Source organism: Felis catus, chromosome D3, assembly GCF_018350175.1.
Source record: "Felis catus isolate Fca126 chromosome D3, F.catus_Fca126_mat1.0, whole genome shotgun sequence".
Lineage (NCBI taxonomy): Eukaryota > Metazoa > Chordata > Mammalia > Carnivora > Felidae > Felis > Felis catus.
Window position 1 is genome coordinate 6,572,103 of NC_058379.1, and position 23,835 is coordinate 6,595,937.

At 44.8% G+C, this 23,835-nt stretch overlaps 2 protein-coding genes and 1 long non-coding RNA gene across 19 annotated transcripts in view; 2 read left to right on the forward strand and 1 right to left on the reverse strand.

The window, feature by feature from the left end:
- Positions 1 to 2,513: 2,513 nt before the first annotated feature.
- Positions 2,514 to 15,520, reverse strand: MTRFR (mitochondrial translation release factor in rescue). 6 transcript variants are annotated; one of them, XM_045041105.1, is made up of 5 exons: positions 15,244 to 15,382; positions 7,720 to 8,689; positions 6,344 to 6,573; positions 4,433 to 4,743; positions 2,514 to 2,742 (listed from the first exon to the last, which is right to left on the reverse strand). In XM_045041105.1, exons 4-5 carry the CDS (start codon positions 4,715 to 4,717, stop codon positions 2,524 to 2,526), a joined length of 504 nt encoding a protein of 167 aa, XP_044897040.1. In that variant the 5' UTR covers positions 4,718 to 4,743; positions 6,344 to 6,573; positions 7,720 to 8,689; positions 15,244 to 15,382; the 3' UTR covers positions 2,514 to 2,523. The 6 variants fall into 6 exon arrangements, with proteins under 6 accessions (XP_044897040.1, XP_044897041.1, XP_023097107.1 ...); XM_045041106.1 differs by having other exon boundaries at positions 7,720 to 8,686; positions 15,244 to 15,349; XM_023241339.2 differs by lacking the exon at positions 7,720 to 8,689.
- LOC123381094 lies at positions 5,617 to 10,412 on the forward strand. The gene is made up of 2 exons (XR_006587608.1): positions 5,617 to 5,791; positions 10,167 to 10,412. It is a non-coding gene; the product is annotated as an uncharacterized LOC123381094 (long non-coding RNA).
- MPHOSPH9 (M-phase phosphoprotein 9) overlaps positions 15,398 to 23,835 on the forward strand; it is a 61,162-nt gene continuing 52,724 nt past the window's right edge. For 5 of the 12 annotated variants that reach the window (XM_019814466.3, XM_045041100.1, XM_045041102.1 and 2 more), the window contains exon 1: positions 15,398 to 15,700. In XM_019814466.3, the coding sequence (XP_019670025.3) occupies positions 15,398 to 15,700 (303 nt within the window). Of the gene's footprint in view, positions 15,701 to 16,721; positions 16,747 to 18,380; positions 18,646 to 21,119; positions 21,274 to 23,835 lie in introns of those variants that run through there. The other 7 variants (XM_045041103.1, XM_045041104.1, XM_045041099.1 and 4 more) reach the window with 5 other exon arrangements.

The window sequence follows — 23,835 nt, forward strand, 5'->3', positions numbered from 1 at the left end:
GAAAACCAGGTCGCGCCGGATGTGTTGAGAATCTGGTGGTCTCCAGCAGTGCCTTCTGAAGGAATTTTGCGGTAATTTTTACTACGTTCCGCAGGCACTAATCCCGTGTAATGAGGATTCACTGGGGTGAGGGGGAGACAGACAAATGAGGGACGGGGGCAGTTTTGCAGGCATAAAGCAAGGTCCCAGCCATGTCCGTTCTAAAGGCCGCCAAGAACAGGTTCTAGGGAGCGGGCTTATCTACCTCTCTTTCATGCACGTGACGGTAAGTCCTGGAAGGTACGAGAAAGGAGACAGACTGAAGCCTCTGTCTCTCCTGTCTACGGCTCCCCATTTCCCTTCCTACCATTACCGGCTTGTCGTGTGCCATTGCAGGTACCTGGCCGCCTTCTGAACGGGGAAGGGCCCTGGATGCCGCTTGAATTTCCAAACCAGGTCACTCCAAGGTGAGAAGAGCCCCACCTGGCTGCCTTAAAGGTAAATTTATTTGGATCCGTGCACTAGGCGTGCCGTCTGTGCCTGCGGAATGGGCTGGTTTTGACTGCAGACCGCGACATGGGCCTTCTCGCCTCATGGCTTCTTCCCCCTACTTGTGTTGTGCGTGAACTCCAGATGTGTTCTGACAAGCCAAGCTACTACTCATGCCTAAAAACCCCAAACAGTTGTAGGGTCAAATGCAGCTTGAGTGATCGGTGTTGCACAGATTCACAAACAAATCAGGTTCTGGGCCTTCATTTCGTAAATCTACTTATAAGTCAACTCCTAGGGAATGTCGGGTGTATTTTTTTTTTTTTTCTTTTTAAGTAAGCTCTAAACCCCACGTGGGGCTTGAACTCACAACCCTCAAGCATTGCGTGCTCTACTGACTGAGCCAGCCAGGTGCCCCATTGTGTGTATTTTGACATCAGAGAGGGTATTTGGCAACATACAGTCTATTAAGTTAATAGGGTAAATGGGCAAGTAACTTACTGACATGTACATCTTTCTCCACGTGGTTTTCTCTCATTCTCTTAGCCTGACGTTAGGCTAAGGGATGTCAAGTATCACCTAGCCATGACCTCCCAGTGGATGAACGGTGGCACTAAATGCCATCAATGTTTGGCTCAATTCCACAGTTCCCCCCTGCCCAAAAAATGGACCTTCCTTATTAATGTTTTCTTTTTTGATAATAAAACAAGATACACAAATGTGTAGCTTAAAAAGATATGGTGACATCCTTCTAACTACCGCCAGCCATCCGACACCCCTCTGAGTGTCACCTCGTGGCGACCCCCTTCCTCCCCACAAAAAGTAGCTGCTGTCCTTTTATAGTAATGACTTCGGTGTGTCTCTTTATAGTTTTATTCTCAAAATGTACATCTCTAGGGCGCCTGGGTGGCTCAGCCAGTTGAGCGTCTGACTTTGGCTTAGGTCATGATCTCACATTTCAAGAATTTGAGCCCCGTGTTGGGCGCCTCGTTGACAGCAAAAAGCCTACTTGGGATTCTCTCTCTCCCCCTCCCCTACTTGCACACGTACCCTCTCTCTAAATAAATGAATACACTTTTATTTTTTAATAATAGTATTTTTTAAAGTTTATTTACTTTGAAAGAGAGTGGGGGGGAGGGGCAGAGAGAGAGGGAGAGAGAGAGTCCCAAAGCAGGCTCCGCACTGTCAGCACAGAACCTGACGGGCTCAAACCCACGAACTGTGAGATCATGACCTGAGCTGAAACCAAGAGTCAGATGCTCAACCGACTTAGCCACTCAGGTACCCCAAATGAATAAACTTTTTTTTTTTTTAATATTTGTTTATTTTTGAGAGAGAGAGACAGAGTCAGAGCGTGAGTGGGGTAGGAGCAGAGAGAGAGGGAGACACAGAATCTGAAGCAGCTCCAGGCTCCGAGCTGTCAGTACAGAGCCTGACGCAGGGCTCAAATCCACAAACCGCGAGATCACGACCTGAGCTGAAGTTGGATGCTTAACCAACCGAGTCACCCAAGCGCCCCTACACTTAACAAAAAAACAACACAAAAAAAACGCATTTAGGGGCATCTAGGTGGCTCCTTTGGTTGAGCGTTGGACTCTCCATTTCAGTTCAAGTCATGATCTCATGCTTTGTGAGTTCAAGGCCCGCATTGGACTCCGTGGTAAGTGTGGAGCCTTGCTTAGGATTCTCTCCTTCTCTCTCTGCCCCTCCCCTGCTCTCTCTCTCAAAATAATAAAACTTAAAAAAAAAAAAGTGTATCTCTATCCACCAGTTTAGTCCGTCATTAAAAAATTTTTGATTTAAAATTTGAAGTCGGTTAAAAATACAGAAACACTATAGTAATGCTTGAGGTGGAATAGGACTCCCCACCATTATTCCCCGGAAACATCTGGCAGGTTCTTTAGTCAGAATCTGCTGTTCTTTCAGGGGTGCCTGGCCGGCTCAGTCAGTGGAGCGTGCGACTCTTGATCTCAGGGTCGAGTTCAAGCCCCACATTGGGTGTAGAGATTACTTAAAAACAAAACAAACAAACAAAAAAGCATTTCTAATTCTTTCTCAGTGGACGTTTTTACTTGATTCCCACAGTTCTTTCAGGAGTTTCTTTTTTTCTAGAGTTTCCTTTGCTCTTTTTTTCCTCTCTTGCTTTTTCTTCTCTGCTTCCCGTTTTTCTTTGTAGACAAGACTGTTTTCGCCGTTGTAGAAAATATCCACTTTCTCTTGTAGGATTATCCGGGCTAGCTTTCTGTTCTGATCGACTGATCTTGTCTGATGGCACTGCAAGAGACAGTAATTCACACCGTGATAAAGTTCATTCTGGACACAACAAAGACCATATTGCCCTCCTGCCTCTGCTCTGCTCCGCCCTCGCCCTGCCCCACCCTCCAGCATACGCATGATGTGGCTTTTTCTGTGGTTATTTGTAATTAAGAGCGTTGCTTTGTTCGGAAGCAATGACAGCAGTAATATAACGTCCCCAAATAGTTTTGAAAATATCAATTGCTATGTCTAGCTTGTGGCCAGGGAACAAACACTCTGCACCATTTATAAATGTAAAATTCTGGGGGCGCCCGGGCAGCTCAGCCAGTTAAGCGTCTGACTTCAGCTCAGGTCACGATCTTGTGGTTTGTGAATTTGAGCCCCGCGTTGAGCTCTGCACTGATGTGTGGAATCTGGGATTCTCTCTCTCCCTCTCTTTCCTCGTGTTCTCTCTCTCTCTCTCTCTCAAAATAAACTAACTTAGAAAAATTTATAAACGTAAACTTCTGTCTCAAGGAGGGAGATAGCATCTTTATTATTAGTCAACCGTAACAGTGATTCTGTCATACCTGAGTTAGGAAGGGTGAGCGCCTTGCAAAGCTATCTGATAAAGCCTGTGAAATCAGAGTCAAAGCATACTACTAAAGGCGAATCTGCAGTGAGGTTATAAAATAGTTAAACAAAAACCGTGTCAGGTTTCAGAATTTTATTTGTTGCTCATGAATGACACCGTTTCTCAAGGAGGAAAAAAGCGATTGAGAAAAAAAGAAAAGCGAGTGAGGTTTTTAGTTGATAGGCTCTTGGCTCAAAAACTTGGCAGTGAAAAAACAGTTGTTCGGAGCCAGACTGTGGGCTTGCTCTCGGTTGATGCCTGCGGCTGTGGGATCTTGGGCAAGTTACTTAACCTCTCTGTGCCTGATTCCGCACTTGTCCTGTGGAAAAGGTAAGGCAGGAGGGCTCATGAGGACAAAGACTGCGCGCCTCATTGCACGGCGCCTACCACGTGTGGACGTGACGGACGTCGCTGCGTTAGTACCGCCGGCACACGGGACAGCGGCTTCGCCATCTCCTCTGTTCCTCTGCCCGGGCCGCCCCTCGGGCCCTCGGGCCACTCGGAAGGGACTGCCAGTTCCACTGAGGCAGCGGGGCCACTACTTACAAACCAGGAAAACGGGGAAAAAGCATTTCCGTATTTCCGGGGGCTTCGAACCGTGCTGAGAGCTGGTGATGCTCTGATCGGAGATTGGTTTTGATACAAAAAGCGAAGACTCCTACAGGCAGCCAGCCGTCGCGTGTTTACTCCGAGGGCTAGAGAGGCTTCGCCCCCGTTACCTCACGCTCAGAAGGGCGGGTGTCACTGACATTTACCCAAGAGGGGACGGAGGGACACGGCCAGGTCGCTGAGGGCCGGGACGGCGGGCAGACACCCCAGGCCAGCGTGCTGCTCGGGGACCGGAGCCCGCGCGGCTTCTGCCGGACTGCGAACACCCCACGGCTCTGCGAGAACCGCGCTGCCTGCCGGATGCCAGGCCCGCAGGTGTCCCCTGGTGCCACGGGCCCCCGGAAGGAAGCTTCTGAGGCTCTGCCTCAGGGCCGGAGGCGGGATCTGCAGCCCCAACCGAACCGGGCCGTGAGGAGAACGCACCTCAGCCGACCACCGCCGTCACTCAAGCCCCCCCCCCCCCCCCCAGCGGGCTTCCTCCTCTACCTTGACGACGATGCCCGAGGGGATGTGCTTCAGCACCACACAGTTGCTGGTTTTGTTGGTTGCCTGGCCCCCCGGACCGTGCCCTTTCACGAACTGCTCTTCAAGGTCACTCTCATCCAGGGGAGGCAGCAGAGCGGGGCGGTCCCTCCTGCCTGCCATCTGGACCGCGGTGACCGCCGCTCCCGGGGCTAACAGCGCCGGCTTCCCCCGAAGCCCGAGTCCCCACGGCGCCGTGCACATTCTGGCCAGCGGTGCGGGCCAACGAAAGAAACCCGAGGTACTCATGGAGAGGAGCTCTGCTTGTTGAGGACCTGAGTTGGAGGAAGAAAGACAGCCTTTCAGGAAGACGCGTTTGCTCCCAAGAGGACACTTCGGGATCTAGGACGACATTTTAGAAACCAGTTCAGACGACGGCCACCCACCCGTCACCAAGGTATTTAGGAAACTGGCAAAGACAGAGCGTCGAGCCTTGCGTTGATCTCCCGTGGTCTTAGCAGCACGCTCCCTGCCAGCGGATACATGTTTTCTTACGATGGACTGAAAATATCTTCGAAGCACCCGGAGGTGCCGTTTTCTCAGGGAGGAGAGGTTTTGAGTGTGTGACACACAACAGAAGAGGGCCGTAATTCGCTAAGGAAATATTATACAGAGCATCAAGCGGGAATTAGGATCTGAGTCAAGTGACGTTATTTCAACGTTTGAGAATCTTTGAAATGAAAATGTAAAGAACGACAGTATGCGAGTCTATTTTATAGCTGAGCTTACACAGTCTGACACGGTAAATATCACTATCAATCAATGTCATGATTGTTGTTTTTGAATGTTTCCAGTTTCATGGATTTGAATAGGAACATCTGTTCCCTCAGACGCACTGCCAATAACGTGATCCAAGTGGCACTCCTTACTGGAACCATCAAATCAGCGGATTTTTAGTAAGGTGCCTGTTAGGTTCAAAATGCCACACGGGGTGTAGTGAGTGGTGCGAGGCGGAAAAGAGCGAGCCTCTGTCTTCATGGAGCTTGGAGTCTAGTCAGAAGATGCTAAAAAAAGACAGCAGTATTTATTTAGACAATTTTTTTTTAACGCTTATTTATTTTTGAGAGAGAGACAGAGAGTGGGAGCAGGGGAGGGGCAGAGAGAGAGAGGGAGACACAGTCTGAAACAGGCTCCAGGCTCTGAGCCGTCAGCACAGAGCCCGACACGGGGCTCGAACCCACAAACCGTGAGATCACGACCTGGGCCGAAGTCGGACGCTCAACTGACTGAGACACCCAGGCACTCCAAGTAAGCAGTATTGAACCACTGGATTTAAGTAGCTGCTCCCGACGTAGCAGAAGGCTGAAGCATCTCAGCTGACAGGTAACAGTATGGACAGGAGCTGCCAAAACATGGTGGTCCCGCGGGCCTTTGCTTCCAGGGGAGGAGGGCAGAGCGAGCTGAAAGGTGTTAGCTCCTTTCAAAGATCGGTAACCTCGCCATGCGGACAGGGACAAGTCACAACGGGGGCCCATCTCATCTGGAAAATGGGTGAATGAGCCCTTCTCCACCCATCCTGCACAGGCATAAAGATCAGAGAAAAAAATATATATCCCGGAAAGATCTGTTTTAAGACCAATTTGTAGCAAAACTCTTGTCACTCAGGTGGATTATGGGAACTATGAGTGTGCCGCTCCCTTGCTTGACGCTTCTTGATCCGAGAGGGCGCGGGCGCTAAAAAGGGATGTATGGCCCTTTTTAACAACTGCTGCTTCCTTTCAGACTCTAAATAGCTGCTTTTACCGTTTGAGACCCTGTGAATTCCACCTGATGGCCCCCGGTCTCCAACATAGGTAGGAAGTGGCGTGTGCCTAAGCCACAAGTAGCTTAACCTGCACCAAATACTTCCCGCAGGTTTGCTCTTGGCTCATTTACCTTTGTTGTCGTGGGATGTCAGGTCTGGCTGCTGACTTCCACTGAGCCCACGCTGGTCTCCAACTAGCTTTGTGGAAGCTCATGCAGACACATGCTGCTGGGTATTGCTGCCTTGTAACTACGTGCACTTCTGTCATTTTACGTGTATCTATCTGAGTAGTCCTCTCAGCCGGCCCTGAGATGACACTGGCCATCTCTAGAGTGACAGTAAGGTGTTCATCTCTCTCCCTCTATGGAAAATAAAAACAATGAAATCTGCTTTTCAAGCCTTATGCCAATGCTAATTTTCAGTTCTATGACTGACATTGTAGTCTAAACTCGTAACTTCTTCCTTCCTTCCTTTCTTTTCTTTAAACAAGTGTTTTATTTTTGAGAGAGAGAGAGACAGACAGCACGAGCGGGGGAGGGGTAGAGAGACAGAGAGAGAGAGAGAGAGAGAGAGAGAGAATCCGAAGCAGGCTCCAGGCTCTGAGCTGTCAGCATGGCGCCCGACGTGGGGCTCAGACCCACAATCCGGGAGATCATGACCTGAGCCGAAACCGGATGCTTAACTGAGCGGGCCACCCAGGCACCCCTAAACTCGTAACTTCTTTCTGAAAAGTACGCCATTCAGCGTGTAGGTCAGTCCCTGGGGGCGAGGATTAGCGTGGCATTGGCAAGATGCTCTGTGGCTGCGAGGGGCTAGATTTTGAAACAGAGTGTGCCGGTGCCACTTAAAAACAACCACCGGGTTTGTTTATCGTGTGTCAGGTCTCTCCAAAGTCCGCTCAGGAGCAGAGAAACGATAAACCCATAAACTCAGGCGCTTTTCTGAAATCGCTGCAACAAAGAATCCGCTCCCCTGTAACCGAGTGAAGTGAATGAGACTGAGTCGATGCCCAAAATTCCCCTTTCCCTTATTTCTGCTTTCAGTCCACAGAACAAGATCCCTTTGTGTACCGGACAGCATCTAGTCCCTGGATCAGATCTGTTGTGGAACTCAAGCCCAGGGCCTCCCTTGGGGTTTCTCTTCCGCTGGTTGGTAAATCTGACCGGCCAGGGCAGCCTTGGAATTGAGTGCAGGGACAAAGGAAGGAAGAGAGTCGGAGACAAGGCAAAACTCCCAGACAAAGGGCGGAGCGGAGAGTGCGTTTATCAGCTGCTCTGTCCCCGGCCTGCTGTGTTTCCAATCTCTACCTTTCTGTCCTAGTTCGGAGCCGACACACACGCTAGAAGGTCTCCCACCCAACTGGAGTTCACGAAGGCCCCCGGTGTTCAGTTACTGGCTGCTTTGTTTAACAGCTAATTCCAACAGCCAATCGGACGATTCTAAATACTTTTAGTGTCTCCTGGAGCTTTGGCTCTACGCCAACGACTGGTCAAAATGACAAACTCACCCGTGGTTCCGCTTCCCCAAAGCCCAGAGAAGAATACGGATTGGGTTTCAGTTTTTGTGATACCTGCAGAGCAACCCAAAGTCTTTGGGGGAACAATACAAGCATCTTCAATTAGAGCTCATTGTGACATTAAAAAAGAGAAAAGGACAAATGGTAACAAGTGCTGGCGGAGGGAAACCAGGAGTCACGACAGCTTGCCCCAGTTCCTTTCTGTGAGCGTGCGCCTCCATTCAGGGCCGGCTCTCCACCCCGGCGTCGCCTCAGTGCTGCTCTTCCTCTGACGGCTTCGGCCCCCAACGGCTGATGCAGTTGGGCTTAAAGCCTCTCTCGCTGTCCCAGTCCCTTCCCACTTGGTCAGGTCAGAGATAACGGGAGTTAGGACTTTACAAAAGGGAACGTTCATTTGTTCAATGAATGTTTCCAACACCTCCTATGTGCCGGGCATGGGTCTCAGGGAGCCCAGGGGGCCTGTTGCACAAATGAGAAATTAAGATGCCCCGAAATCTGACACGTGCTGTAGCCTGGAATGGAGAAGATGCCACAGAGAGCGGTGGTTCTTGGTTACTGTGCCCGAGTCCCTTGGCGTGCTCATTACTGGGACTTGGAATCTGCATTCTGTTAGGTGCCTCCTCTCCTGACCTGGACCCAGCCGCCACACATTCCCACCTCAGGCCTCCGTGGCCAACCCAAACCCAGGAAGACGTCTAGCTGCAGGGGTGGTGTGGTCCGCTCTGGGATGTGGCCTGTGACTGCGGCCAACAGTCAGACGTAAAGCAGACGCAGCAAGGTGAGGTTCGCTTCGCCGGCGGCATTAATGCTCCTGAGACGGGCAAAGGGGACGCTAATGCCTTTCCCGTTGTGCCTCCGAGACAGATAAGGGTATCTGAATCCATTTGCAGGAAGTCATAGGATTTCAATCTCTGGACTCCCCTTCCGGATGCCATTTGCCCCAAATTCACTGTTTATTCTTCTGAGAGAGAGAGAGAGAGAGAAACCATTTTCTCTTAGCCGCAACTTTCATATTGTCTCAACCTCGGAGAGACTTCATCAAAGCCAAATGAAAGAACAGAAGTGGGGCTCAATGGGAACAGGGTGCTTTAGGAAAGGCAACCGGTAAAGCTCTCGAGAGAGACAAATCCCCGGGAATCCTGCTTCATTAGGCCTGGGGTGGGGCCTGAGACTCTGTATTCCTAACCAGCTCCCTGGTGAGGCTCTTGCCTCCAGGAACCCCACTGCGAGAGTCATGGCCAAAAGCTCTGAGCAAAGGTGCTGCCTGGGTGGTGGCTCTTGGGAGCGTCTAAATACTGGATGGGGTCCTGGGACGACGATGGAAAAGATGGCGATGAGGAAGGTGTGAAGGACAGTAACGGTGGGAACAGAAAACACTCACAGAAAGAACTGAATGCATATGGATTTGAGCTAATAGGGAATGTGAAATGGTAACCAGGGGACTGAGAAATGGGGTCATCCGAAAAAAGAACGCCAATAACGTGTTCTAGAACAGCGTTGTCCGACCTGAACATAATGTAGGCCACGTGTGAAATTCTAAATTCTCTAGTAATCACCTCAAAAACAGTAAAAAGGGGCACCTGGCTGGCTCAGTCGGTGCAAAATGTCACTCTTGATCTTGGGGTTGGAAGTTTAAGCCCCAAATTGGGTGCAGAGAGCACTTAAAAATAAAATCTTAACGAAACAAAACAAAACAAAACTGGGGTGCCTGGGTAGCTCAGTCGGTTGAGCGTCCGACTTAGGCTCAGGTCATGATATCGCGGTTCGTGGGTTCGAGCCTTGCGTCAGGCTCTGTGCCAAAAGCTGAGTCTGGAGCCTGCTTTGGATTCTGTGTCTCCCTCTCTCTGCCCCTGCCCCACTCGTGCTCTCTCTCAAAAATAAATATTTAAAAACATTTATAAAAAAGTAATAAAAATAAACTCAAAACAGTAATAAGAAACTGATGAAATGAATGTTAACATATTTGAAAGATACACATTTAATATACTTTACTTACTATATTAACCTGGTATGGCCAAAATATCATTTCAACATGTAATCAATATAAAAATTATGCACACCTTATTATTTATATGAAGTCTTCAAAATCTACCCTATCAGCGTAGCTCCAGAATCTTTCTCCTCATTATGGTCCGCAGAGCGGTAGCAACATAACCACTTGGGAGCTTGTTAGGAATGGAGACTCTCACGCCCCACCCCAGACTTCCAAGCTGAGAACCTGCCTTTTATGAAGATCCACAGGTGATTCAGAGTCACACTCCCAAAGTCTGAGAAGCACTGTACTAGGACACAGGAACGAGCCAGTTCTTTCATCTGTTGGGACAGACGCTTCTAGAAACTGGTGTTTCTCATGTTTGTAATATTTAAGAAGTTGAGGCCAGAATTCTGGAGTGCCGACAACCTTCTTGGTCACGGTCCTGTTTCCCTCTCCGTAACAGGACTGAAAGTGACAAGTCGCGAAACAATGACCTGATCGATCCTGAGGGACCAGAAACGGTGACTGCTGGAACAGGCGGCTGTGTGGTGGTGAAGCTTGAAGAGGACAAAATGGCCAGCTGATGGCACCAGAAGCTAAGTGAGAGAATGACTTTCTGAGAAATGCTTAATCATAATCCATGTTGCCTAGTGTGTTTCGGTGCGCCCTGGAAAATGGGAGTTAAAAAAAAGCAGCCGTTTCCCATGGGCTCCAACTAACTTGTCCCTCTGTTCTGCGTGTCTGAAGTCCTTGCAGGGGCTAGAGCACCTCCTGGAAAGGAACGACGGGGCCGCGGCTCAGGCCTGAAACAGACCAAGTCCTTTCCTGGGCTTGGGGGTTTGCCCTGAAGATAAGGCGCCTTTCACTCACAGGAAGTGCTGGCAGAGGATTATTTCTCAAATAAGACAAGCATAATAGATTGAGCAGGAAATGCCCAGCTGGGGACTGCGCCAGGTCTGGTCTCCACGTAACAGAGCTCAAGAGACAACTCATGAAGGAGATAAAGAGAAAAGCTTTCAATTCACATGACACTAACATCCCATTCTGTTTTTTTTTTTTTTAACAGAAAACTCTGAATCCACAGAGAATGACACCTGTCCTATTTGTGTGCAGTGCTGTGATTTTTCCTCTATTTATGGCATCTAACAGGAACTTTATAATTTTATCACCTGCGGTTTATTTAATTATAATTTTTTAAGTTTATTTATTTTGAGAGGGAGAGAGAATGAGCAGGGGAGGAGCAGACAGAGAGGGGGAGAGACGGAATCCCAAGCAGGCTCGATGTGGGACTCATTGTGGGACTCGAATTCACAAACCTGTGAGATCGTGACCTGAACCGAAATCAAGAGACGGACGCTTAACCGACTGAGCCACCCAGGTGCCCCCAACTGTTAAAATAAGGCAGAAACACATGAAAAAGCAGCAGTAATAACACTCTACATGTTCTTAAATTCTCAACGCCTCCATTATCATGATTGATACCTTGTATTCGTTTAGGACTTAGATGCTTTCAAGGTACTTTCAAGTATATTATCATATTTGACACAAATAAAGAAAAAAAGGGATTAACTCAGGAAGACTTATCTTGGAAGAACATTGGGTATCCCATTATTATTAATTATTTTTAATGTTTCGTTTATTTTTGAGAGAGTGCAAGTGGGGGAGAGGTAGAGAGAGGGGGACAGAGGATCTGAAGCAGGCTCCCTGCCGACAGCAGCAAGCCTGACGTGGGGCTCGAACTCATGAACCGTGAGATCATGACCTGAGCTGAAGTCAGATGCTCAACTGACTGAGTCACCCAGGAGCCCCAGGTATTCCATTTTTAAACTAAACTTATCATTTCGACAGCTTTCTTTTTATCCCTTTTCCCTTCACCTTTCATAACATCTCTAGATGTTCTTTCTCCAGCTCCTTAAAAGTGTTAGCTCATTTTCCTCAACTTTCTCTTCTTGACTCTTCCTTTAATTTTTTTGTCCCTGAAAGGCCACACTGCCTATAGTCACTGTCTTGGCTTCATGATTTGCTCACTGTGCAACTTTGGTCATATTTCATCATCTGTAAAGTGGAAGTGATACCACCTACAATGAGAAAAAAAAAAAAAGTACAAATCTCCACAAACACTGAGCACTTAGGAGTACTTCAGATCCCTAAACTATAAAGCTAAAGAGCCTCTGACTAACACACCATATAAATTGTGGTCTTATCCCACAAACCTAACCTGCAAACTGATTGTTTCATAGGCTTTAAAAAAATTTTTTTTTTTTAATTAAGTCATCTCTACCCACAACATGGGGCTCGAACTCATGACCCCAAGATCCCAAGAGTGACGTGCTCTTCCAACTGAGCCAGCCAGGCTCAGAGTGAAAAGGCATCTAGAACAGTGACCTGCAAATTATTTCAGTTGGTACGGTCCAATTTAAGAAGTACTTGAAAACCATGAGGTTACCAAAGACATGCTATTTGGTGAGGTCATAATTGTGGTCTATGAAATCAGGTGCCAGGAGATAGTTATGATGCCACGAATACAGTGTGACTTCCCAGCAGGCTCACATTGAAAGATAAACCACCTGCATCCAAGCAAGTCCTGGTTTAAACATGAAGATCGTTAGGGATTATCTCATATAGGAAGAAAAACCGTGAAGGACAAGAAAGATGAAAAAATTTATATTAAAAAAAATTTTTTTTTAATTTGAGAGAGAAAGAGCGTGCGAGCAGGGGAAAGGGGCAGAGGGAGAGAATCCCAAGCTGTCTCCGTACTCAGTGCGGAGCCCGATGTGGGGCTCGATCCCACAACCCTGGGATCATGACCCTAGCTGAAATCAAGAGTCAGATGCTCACAATCTACCACTCTATCACTCATGAGCTACCCGGGTGCCCTGAAAAAACTTAAATATATATCCGACGATTTCATGTTTAATAATTAAACTATAAAGTTTTAATGTTCCTCATATATATATATTTTTTGCTGTAGAGAACTGCCCCCCCCCCCAATGACAAACAGTTTGGACATAATAATCAAAGAGTAGCAACCCTAGGGCTAACAGAAACCAAATGCTGTAAGCTATTATCAGCCATTATGACTGCACAGCCTGGTCTTATCCACAGCAACGTGAAAAGTCTCTGCTCAAAAAAAAAAAAAAAAAAAAAAAAAGATCTCCGCTCAAAAGCTGTCAGTGTGAAGCCTTCAAGGTCAAAGAGATACTTGAGCAATTTGTTATGATAAAGTCCTATAGTAATCATACCATCATAAAGGGCGTAAAATAGTGGTGTCAGCTTGCACACAAATAGTGCAAAATCTCCAGGATGGGTGGTAGGTTTAGATTAGATGAAGTTATTATACATTTACTGGAATTTCTGAAGCCTCTACTTCTGTTTTTTACATTCAGAAATAATGTCTATGGGTTTTAAAAACTACTTTTTTAGGGCCGCCTGAGTGGCTCAGTTGGTTAAGCGTCTGACTTCGGCTCAGGTCATGGTCTCATGGTTCGTGAGTTTGAGCCCCATATTGGGCTCTGTGCTGATAGCTCAGAGCCTGGAGCCTGCTTCAGATTCTGTGTCTCCCTCTCTCTGTCCCTCCCCTGATCACACTCTCTCTCTCTCTCAAAAATAAATAAACATTAAAAAAACAAAAACAGGGGCCTGGGTGGCTCAGTCAGTTAGGCATCTGACTTCAGCTTAGGTCATGATCTCGTCATTCCTGAGCTTGAGCCCTCGGTCAGGCTCTGTGCTGACAGCTCAGAGCCTGGAGCCTGCTTTGGATTCTGTATTTCCTTCTCTCTCTGCCCCTCCCCTGCTCATACTCTGTCTCTCTCTCTCAAAAATAAATATTAAAACAACAACAACAACAAAACGACAAAAAAAAACAAAACTTGGTTAACCAGAATAGTAGCTCCTGAATACACTGGCTTATTAGGACATTAATAGATAAAAAGTTACCTAAAACCACACAGCCAAAACCAAAAAAACCCCAAAAACCTACATCCTCAAACTGAACAGAACCCATTGGATTTTGCAGCCATAAGTGATCATCTCCTGCCTCTTGCATGGTTAGGAACTAATCACCAGTACTCAATTTTGGGGTTAATATTTTTTCTTGTAAGGAAACACAACTCGGTCTGCCTGGAGATGTCTCAGTAATTCACACTTCTCAGTTCTTCTGAGTGTAAAAGATTCTACAATGTCTTGGGACACCTGGGTGGCTCAGTCAGTTAAGCAACTGACTTCGGCTCAGGTCATGATCTCGCGGTTCGTGGGTTCGAGCCCCACGTCGGGCTCTGTGCTGACAGCTCAGAGCCTGGAGCCTGCTTCGGATTCTGTGTCTCTCTCTCTCTCTGTTCCTCCCCTGCTCGTTCTCTGTCTCTCTGTGTCTCTCAAAAATAAATAAACATTAAAAAAAAAAGATTCTACAATGTCTCAAATAACAGACAACTGAAATTATGTTCAATTATGACCAACTGAAATTAGTGATAAAACTTTTTTTTTTGGTGGGCTTGAAATATGATCACTGAAGTCAGAGCCATTTGCTTAGAATTAGTTTGATTTTGATTTTAGTGAGGTATTACATGAGCACAGATGGATTAACACAATAGGGCGGGTGTGGATTAAGTTTATTTAAGCTTGAAATCTATCATATACAGATGGGGTTTTGGACACAGACTGAATTTTTACTCTTTGAGACAGAATTGTTAGGAAGCTCAATGACATGGAATGCCTCGAAGATCTGTCATTCCTGCCAATAACATTTCACGGTGCATCCTGGCTTTTCAGCCATAGCTACATGATAGGGCTAGCAAAGTTCTTTCACTTTGGACCCAGGAACCCTGGAGGGAAATCTATGAGCTGGCCTTAAAGGTTAACTAGTCTTAAGAATGTGAACTCAACAGGGGTGCCTGGGTGGCTCAGTCGCTTAAGCATTTGACGTCGGTTCAGGTCCTGATCTCACAGCTCTCTGCTAACGGCTCTCGGAGCCAGCTTCGGATCCTCTCTCTCCCTCTCTCTCTGCCCTTCCCCTGCTCATGCTCCCTCAAAAATAAATAAATATTAAAAAAAAAGTGAACTGAACAGAGAGAATGAAATGGTGGGGCCTCCAGGAAGGGACACAGATTCTCTGTCGTCCTTGAAAGGCCTGGCAAGAGCCATGCTGACACCTACTATGTGCCAACTTGGAACAGCACCTGCTGCGTGCTAAGAGCTCTATAGAGCTCTGTTGGACAAGTAAATGAAGCTCTTTCCATTTCTTCTCGGGCCTCGGTGGACCCGTTTTCTCCAAGGCGGTGAGCTGTCCTTCCCTCCCCACATCAGTCCTTGAAGAGCCCCGGGAAAGACCCCCAGCAGCTTAGGGTAAACCAGGTGCAGAGAAAACTTAGCTCAGTGTCTGGACAAGTTGCACCTCACCGCCAGCGGTGTCTCAGGTCAATTGGTTGCACGAATCAGGACCGCAAGCTGGGAAAGTCAGGCGTCCTAGCTCCCAGTCCTCTCTTCAGAGTCCTTGACAATCACAGGCAACCGTACAGGCGGCTGGCTGCTCCACGGACGCTTACCTGGCTGCAGACGTGGTCTCCCACCCGCCACTTTCTGGGGTAACAGGAACCACTGCAGAAGGTCCATCGAAAGCGCACTCCTGGGTTTGCGCACGCGCAGTATTCCCGCCGTCGCTTCCCTCACTTGCCCTGGGCTCATTCTTACCAACTGCGCATGCGGAGAGCGGAAGCTATTTTTAGCGTGTCAGCTGTACGTTCCCAGAGAACCAATCAGACGGGAGGACTTCGCAGAAGCTCCGCCCCCTCCGAGTTCCCAAGCGCAGGACCTCCCCCTTTGGAGAAAGGGGCGGGAAGAGAAAGGGGAGAAGGACAGACGCTCCGCGGTGCGACCGTCTCCGCCCCCTTTCGTGCAGCCAATCACAGGCAGGACGACGGGCGCGCGCACGCTCCCTCGAGTTTAACGGTCGCGAGAGGCCGCTCGCCTGACGCTGACATCCACTGTGGGAGCCCCGGCCAGGTGAGTGGTCGCCGGCCTGCGGGGAGCCGTCAGTCGCTGGGGGGCAAGGGGACGAGGCTCGGAAGACATGGACTTAGCAGAACCCTAAGTGTGCTGATGGGCCCAGGGCGGGGGTGGGGGGACGACGGCCACACGACGCAACCCCCACCACAGTCCTCGGATATGTGGGGGCTTTGCCTGCGGCCGGGTGCCTTTTCTAGACTCAGTGCCCTTGAGTGACACCCGCGCGGCCCAATCGCAGAGCGCCTCATCCCGAGTGGCGGGGGGCTTGTGGGATCTGTCTCCTTTTTTTGATCTTCCCTGGTTGACTTTGGGAATCGCGGTTGTAATTGTGGGAGCAGCGGCTTTTCCTTCCGCCTCCCCGCTGCCCCACAGTTCAGGCGACCGCATTTTGTTCTTGCTCGCCGTCCCACTTTGACCCGAGAGCCACCCCATCAGCAATTGAGGTCTGGCTGTGAAGGCAAGGGGGTCAGGATCTGGCCTCAAAACCTCTGGAACCCTGTCTTCCATACCCCCCTCGGGCTCCTAGCAAAGCGAAACACCTGGTTAACTTTCCGAGTGTCAGGCCCCAATTTGTACCATACCATCCCCCATCCTCCCAGCGACCTTCTTTTTGGCTAGGGGTTTTGGGGACCAAGAGCGTCACATTTCGTTACGGGGAAATATAAAAATGGCTCTGTGCTTGTAACCGTTGTCCATCGCGTGTTTTTGTTTTATTTGTTTTAATTTTGCGTTTATGTCGGGTTCCCCCCCCCCCCCCCTTTCATTTCCCCTTCCACTCCCTCCCTCCCCCACTGGAGAAGCATCTTTGCGTTTCGAGTGGTTTTCCATCTCCATCTTCTGCATCCGGATTACTTGAGCGGGCGAAATAATAGATGGGGTCGCAGATCCAAGTCCCTGGAGAGCCTTGTGTTTTCCTGCTAGAAGAGCAGGGTGATTTGAATCCAGATATTTTCGTTGCCAGGTGGAAGGTGCAGCCCCAGACCTTTTCAGTACCCCATTTGTGGCTGGTGATGGGCTGAGCCACTGGGGAGAAATCCATTTAGGTAGGTCCAGTTACCCTTGGCTTTCACAAAACCTACCTCCCGCCAAGGAAGTGGTTCCTTTATGAGCTGATGTTTTTTAAGGTTGTGCTTTGTAAAACCAGGCCCTAGAAGTGGGAACCTAGTGGAATCTTGTAAGCAGCATAAATGGTTTTTTTTTTTTTTTTTTTTGCTCTTTCACTTTTTCAAAAACACATGAATTCTCTAAGTAGGAAGCATGGTGTTTGATTTGTTATGGCCAACTTGCCTCTGTACACCTGGCATCAGTTAACCTGCATCAGTTAGTTATTTTTAGTTGACCTGGCGAATAGTCTTTAAAGAAGTGATACGTGCATAGAGTAATAAAGGCTATGTAGTGCAAGATGCATTCCAGCCAATGGACAAACAACTGTTGTTAACCATTTAATTGTTTGTTTGTTTTTTTTTAACGTTTGTTTTTGAGACAGAGAGAAACAGAGCGTGAACAGGGGAGGGGCAGAGAGAGAGGGAGACACAGAATCTGAAACAGGCTCCAGGCTCTGAGCAGTCAGCACAGAGCCCGACACGGGGCTCGAACTCACAGACCGTGAGATCATGACCTGAGCCGAAGCCGGACGCTTAACCAAGCCACCCAGGTGCCCCTTAATTGGCTGTTTTTAATATCAAATTAAATACTAAGTAGTTCCAGTTTATCCGCCGTGTAAATAAGCAAAAGCATGGATACTTGGTAGAGCTTCTTAAATGAACAAGGCATGTACGTATTCCAGTTGTTACGCAGTAGAGTAGTGTCTAGAACCTTGATAGTTAAACACATAAAATTCTGAAATAATACCTGGAAAAGATGAAGCTACTTTTACAAATCACCCTTGTTGTAGATTTTTTGAGATCCAATTCATGTATCGTAAAATGCATCCCTTTAAAGTGTACAATTCATTGGTTTTTAGTATATTCACAGATGGGTTGTGTAACCATCACCACCATTTAAGTCTGGAATTTCTCATCCCTAAAAAGACACTCCATACCCATTTTTTTCTTTTATGTTTATTTATTTCCGAGACAGAGAGAGACGGAGCATGTGTGGGGGAGGGGCAGAGAGAGAGAGGGAGACACAGAATCCGAAGCAGGCTCCAGGCTCTGAGCTGTCAGCACAGAGCCCAACCCAGGGCTCAAACTCACAAACCATGAGATCATGACCCAAGCCGAAGTCAGTCGCTCAACCAACTGAGTCACCCGGGCGCCCCTCCATACCCATTTTTGGTCACTTCATGCCCCAGCTCTGGCAACCATAAATCTACTTTCTGTCTCAAAAGATTTGCCTATTCTAGATTCCTCACATAAATGAAATCATACATTATGTGATCTTTTACTGAGCTTCCTTTACTTGATTATAATATTTCGGCGTTTGTCCACATTGTAGTATTGTATCAGTATTTCATTTCTTCTTATGGCTGAGAAATATTCCATTATATGTATATACAACATTAGTTTATTCATCAATTGATGGACACCTTAGTTGTTTCTGCATTTTAACTATTGTAAATGATGTTGCTATTCTTAATGCCAATTTATATAAAAGGATCAAGGTTTCCAAAGTAATGAAAAAGCAGTTGCTAGATTTAGTGGCTTTTTATAGTATTTTTTCCTCCATTCATTTTCAGACTCTCTTGGGAGCTTAGGATATTTCCCAGTTCTGAATGTTAGCCACTGAAAATGCCTGTAGACGATGAAGCATCTGAAGATGACTCGGATTCAGTTTCTTCAAACATTGAAAGAACCTGCATTTTCAAATAAGAGAGTGTAACGATTTCTATACACTATGGAAGATTTTGATTTGGTGAAACCCTTACGGAAAACTTCATCTTCTGTAGAATCTGATATAAAAAATTCTCCCCATTCTTTTGGACTGAACTTAAATATTAATAGGTAAGAATGGGATAGATAGATTTTTTTTTTTTTATGTAACAACAAATCAAAACAAGTTTATTTGCCCAGTTGACCCAAATAGCATCACAGTTATTGGTTCGCATTTAAATAACAACAGCCCCTGAGCAGGAACTGTTCAGGGATAGTTGTTTTAAGTCCAGAATAGTTTCATTCTCTTCCTGTTTTTTGTTTCTCCCAGAGATAATACACTTTTGCATGGGGAACATTGTGGAAAAGAACTTGTTTTCCTAGTTACAGTTCTCTGTACACTTTTAAAACTTCCTCATAGATTACGAACATGCCTTTAGAATTTAATTGACTAAATACTGTTTCTACATACAAATAACGTTTAGTATTTCAGAACTACCTCACCAACCTGGGAAGTAACAATTAAAGTTGAATACTAGGAAGTAAGCAGAAAAACAGACCCTGAGTAGACAAAAATAGATGCTATCCAACAATGCATTTTATGCATTTTCTTTTTAAGCTATCCCGTGTTTGCACCTTTTTTTTTTTTAAGTTTATTTATTTTTGAGACAGAGACAGAGAACGAGGGGCAGAGAGAGAGGGAGGGGGGAGACAGAGAATTCCAAGCAGGCTCCAGACTGTCAGCACAGAGCCTGATGCAGGGCTTGAACCCATGAACCGTGAGATCATGACCTGAGCCAAAATCAGGTTTCGGGACGTTTAACCGACTGAGCCACCCATGCACCCCTTTGATTTGTTTGTAATCAGAACCTGTTTGCTTTCATTTTGTACATAATCTGACAAACTTGGGTTATTTGATTTCTAAATTTCTAGTAGCTTAAAAACAGCAAAGGGGTAGAGTCCATCAGAGAGGAGACCACCTATATACCAAGCAGGTACAAGGGAGCAAAAACTTACCAGTCTGGGCCCTACTGGTAAAGGGTCAGATATTTTCGAACACAATAGATCTTGATGAAATTAATAAATTCATTAATTCCTTAAAAAGTTTGTTCATTCTCTGCTCTTCTCAGGAGGAATATAAGGCAGCTTACAAGAATATATAAAATGAAAAAGCAAGGTGAAAGGGTGGGAAAGTGTGTGGCAAATGGTCCAGGAGAGATGTCTGTCTTTGTAATCTATACCCACATACTGAAAGTTTGTTTCCTGTATCACCTGGTGGTCCCTATGAAGAACTCCCTTTAAAATTTTTTTTATGTTTATTATTTTGAGAGAGAAAGAGAGAGAGAGAGAGAGAGAGAGAGAGAGAGAGAGATCCCAAGCAGGCTCCCCACTGTCAGTGCAGAGCCCAATGTGGGGCTCGAACTTATGAACTCTGAGATCTTGACCTGGGCCAAAACCAAGAGTCAGACACTTAACCAACTAAGTCACCCAGGCGCCCCTGAAGAAATCCCTTTTAGAACACAACTTTCCTAGGGGAACCTAAATATGTCCTTTTTTTTTTTTTTTTTAAGATTTAATTAAAAATTTTTTTTAAATCTCTACCCCCAACATGAGGCTTGAAGTCACCAACCCGAGATCAAGAGTTGTGTGCTCCACCAACTGAGCCAGCCAGGTGACCCCTAAATATGCCCTTCTAATGAAAATTATGTAACTGAACTTGTCTCCCTTTTCATTGTGACTGGTGGTTAAATCAGCCAAATTTAGACTTGATAATTACACAACTGTGTAAATCCGTTACGGACGACATGTATGTTCTCCTTTCCCTTGGGTTTTTATTAATCTTTCTCTGATCCTACTTGTCACTATTTTTCTGTCATTTTAATTAGTATTGTTTTTTTTAAATGAACTCTTTGTGAAACAATATAGGTTATCAATAAATAAATGAAAAATGGTCTCTTAGACTGGAATTTAAACAGATTTTATTTTCCTTAATTATGCTTTGTGTTTTTATAAAACAAATCTGAAATAACTTCCTCTCAAGTTTGGGAAAGCAGTCCTCCTGGAAAGAATGAGTGCTATTTTACACAATGAACAGGCTAAATAAGTCCTGAATATTTGCTGCTAATTTACTTGGCACAACTTTTATTCAAAGACAGTGCAAAAAAGATAAGCATCAGTTTATCACACCAAATTAGGGGGATGCGATTAACAACACTTGACTGCAGTTCTGGGCAGTGGAAAAAGAATCTCTGCTACAATAAAAAAGGCTCTTCTTACAGTAGAGTGCAATAATCCTCTGGAATAATGTAGATTGGAGAAGCTAGACCTTTTTCTTATCGCATGGCAGAAACTTACTTTCTGTTGGTCCTTTGGAGTGTTCTGGCGCTTTTGGAGAAAGTCTTTCTGTTGGGTTCTTAAATAAGTGTTGTCTTTTTACTGCTATTTTCCTTTTGTGGACAAACGTGATCAGATTTTCAACAAACGAGGTGCCATTAAGAAGGATTAAATGTCAGTGGTTTTGTACTGCTCTGCTAAACTTGAACTGCTGAATTATTCAACACTTGGTAGAATGAAGAAAACCATTTGAATTATTTATGTTTCAACAGAAGTAGTCCCCACCTTAGTACAAATGGGGTATCCTCTTTCTCAGGGAAGACCAGACCATCTGTAATTCAAGGTACAGTTGAAGTCCTAACCTCTTTAATGCAAGAGCTACAAAACAGTGGAAGGACTGATTCGGAACTTTGGAAAAACTGTGAGGTATCTAGTTTTGTTTTATTTGTGGAATCTTAAAAAATATACTTGTACATGTGCCTCTAGTAAACTCTAAATTATTAGAGATTTATCTTCTAAAGAGCATGATACTTATTGCTAAAGTGGTCAAAAGTAGTAATTGGGGAACAGCACTGAACGCATACGAAAAAGATGATCAAAATGATGTTTTGACAAATATCAGTCATTAGACACATTAATTTATATTTTAAGTGTCAACTAAAATATTAGCTTTGTTCAGAGAAGGGAGAAGTCCAAATTTACTAATACTATTACTAATTCTAATGTTTTAAGTAACACATACAGAAGTGTTACCATTTTGAAAAACCTAAATCCTCTTTGAACTATTTATAAATTAAGGCTTTTGCTTAGTAATGTTTTATCCCATTTAGTTGTGATACATTGAGTTATATTGATTTTTCAGGTCAGTGGTTCTTTCTTTGGTCTACAGGTTAAATTGTGATATAAAAACTTAGCAGATAAAAGAATACATAATATGTAAATTTTGATTCACAGAATAATGCCCAGGTTAGATTTTTCCAAGGCTAGATTTGGTAATGCTTTATAGAAATGTATAAAACATTATTATTATTAAATTGTTTATTTAGGGGACAGTGATTTTATTTTAAATGTTTATCATACTTTTAAAACCATTGTTTGTGTAATTGTCAAAATGTAAAATGGAATGGATGAATACCTGGTTTAAGAATTCAGTAGCAGCCACCCGTAATTGTAATTATTTGTATTCATTATCCATAATCACTGAAGTTATAAGACGACTGAGTATTGGGGCACCTGGGTGGCTAAGTCGGTTAAGGTCCAACGTCGGTCTCAGTACAGAGCCCGCTTTGGATCCTCTGCCTCCCTTTCTCTCTTTCAAAAATAAATAAACATTAAAAAAAAAAAAAGAATGACTGAGTATTAATGCAAACTTTAAGAAAACTGAGTTTTAAGTGTTTACAGTTTTTATGTTTTTTCCATGTAATTATCAGTCCGTGATAATGCAAGAGACCGGTAAAATGATGCAATTAAAAGTGAAATCTTTTGTGAAATATTTCCCCTAATATACTTAGTCATTAGCTTATGAACCTGAATTAGTATGCTTTTAAAAGAATAAGGCATTGCTTTTCTGGCAAATTCATGTTTAGCTAGAAATTGTTGCTTTTAATACTTCGAAATCAGCATCTTTGAATCAGTATTTGTTTGTGAATCTAAGATACAGGTTTTTATAAGCCAGCATACCGATTAGCCAGTAACACCTTAACATTTGAGCCTGTTTCTTTACACCCTTTCTTCTTCACCTGGGATATAATATTATTATTTTTATTATGTTTAATAATAACTAATTTTTGTAATGTAGACATGTAATTGATGATTCAGTGAATAGTTTCTTAAGATAGTTCTTTGACAGAATATGAAATCTCCTGGTCATTTCAGTAAAATTTCTCCAATTTATTAGTGTGTTTTGTGGCAAACAAAACCAAAATATGATGTTTTAGTGTAGTATTGTAGGAAGAACCGGAGGGGTAAGGATCGTGCAAGCCTTATTCCTGACTATTTCCCCTGAATTTCATGTTTTCACCTTCTTCTGGAATTGTAACATTTGTCTGATTTTTACCGCTTGTAGTGTTATTAATATATAAACCTTCCACAGAGCTCAGAGCTCTGGAGATCTGATTTCTTTAGAATTTTTTCTAAAACCTCTTTCCTGGAATTCTGTTTTTTTAAGTGTTTGTTATTTTATTTTTGAGAGAGAGAGTTGGGGAGGGGCAGAGAGAGAGAGAGAGAGACAGAGGATTTGAAGCAGGCTCCGCGCTAATGGCAGAAAGCACCATGCAGGACTCGAAGTCACAAACCTTGAGATCGTGACCTGAGCCGGAGTTGGATACTTAACCAACTGAGCCACCCAGGGGCCCCCATCTTTCCTGGAATTCTTAAGTTTATCACTGCTTAAACTTGAGAAGGTTATGTATTTTGATTCATGGGAAATAATTTTTTAACACATTTACATAGAAATACTTCAATATATTCTTAAAGACTTGCTATTGCTAATATTTCTGTGATGGTAAATTTTTAAAACACATTATTAGCTAATTTGTCTTAATTCATTATTTTAGCATTTTAACTATTTAGTACTACTGATTACATATTTAAGAGTAATGGTTGTATAATAATTGTTGTTATTATGTGTACTGTTTATTGTGTGTCGACTTGCCAAGCAATATACTAGACACTTTTTTTGTCAGTGGCACTCAACCTTATTAGACCCAAAGCCCTCAATTTGTAATATTACAATTAAATTACTAATTTACAAATAAATTTTACAATTTCAAAAATAACATCAACTTATAATGTCCTGAAATGAAGTTCACAGATATATCCTGCCTGTACCCACTTTAAAAACAATCATCCTCTTAACTGTGATATAAAGGAGGAATGACAGTTACTTATAGCATGATAACAGGTATTTCAGTATACACGTGCTCAGGCACATCCATATTACAAGACCTAGTGAAGCATAGCCTGGTGTTTATATGTAGACTCATTGCG

Bases quoted from the DNA above. Each gene is read 5' to 3' on its own strand.
- MTRFR (XM_006938408.4), bottom strand. From the start codon at position 15,382: ATGAGCCCAGGGCAAGTGAGGGAAGCGACGGCGGGAATACTGCGCGTG. The intron at 4,744-15,243 runs GTAAGCGTCCGT...CCTCCAACTCAG, and splicing joins GAGACCACGTCTGCAGCCAG to GTCCTCAACAAGCAGAGCTC. The intron at 2,743-4,432 runs GTAGAGGAGGAA...TGTCTCTTGCAG, and splicing joins CCTCGGGCATCGTCGTCAAG to TGCCATCAGACAAGATCAGT.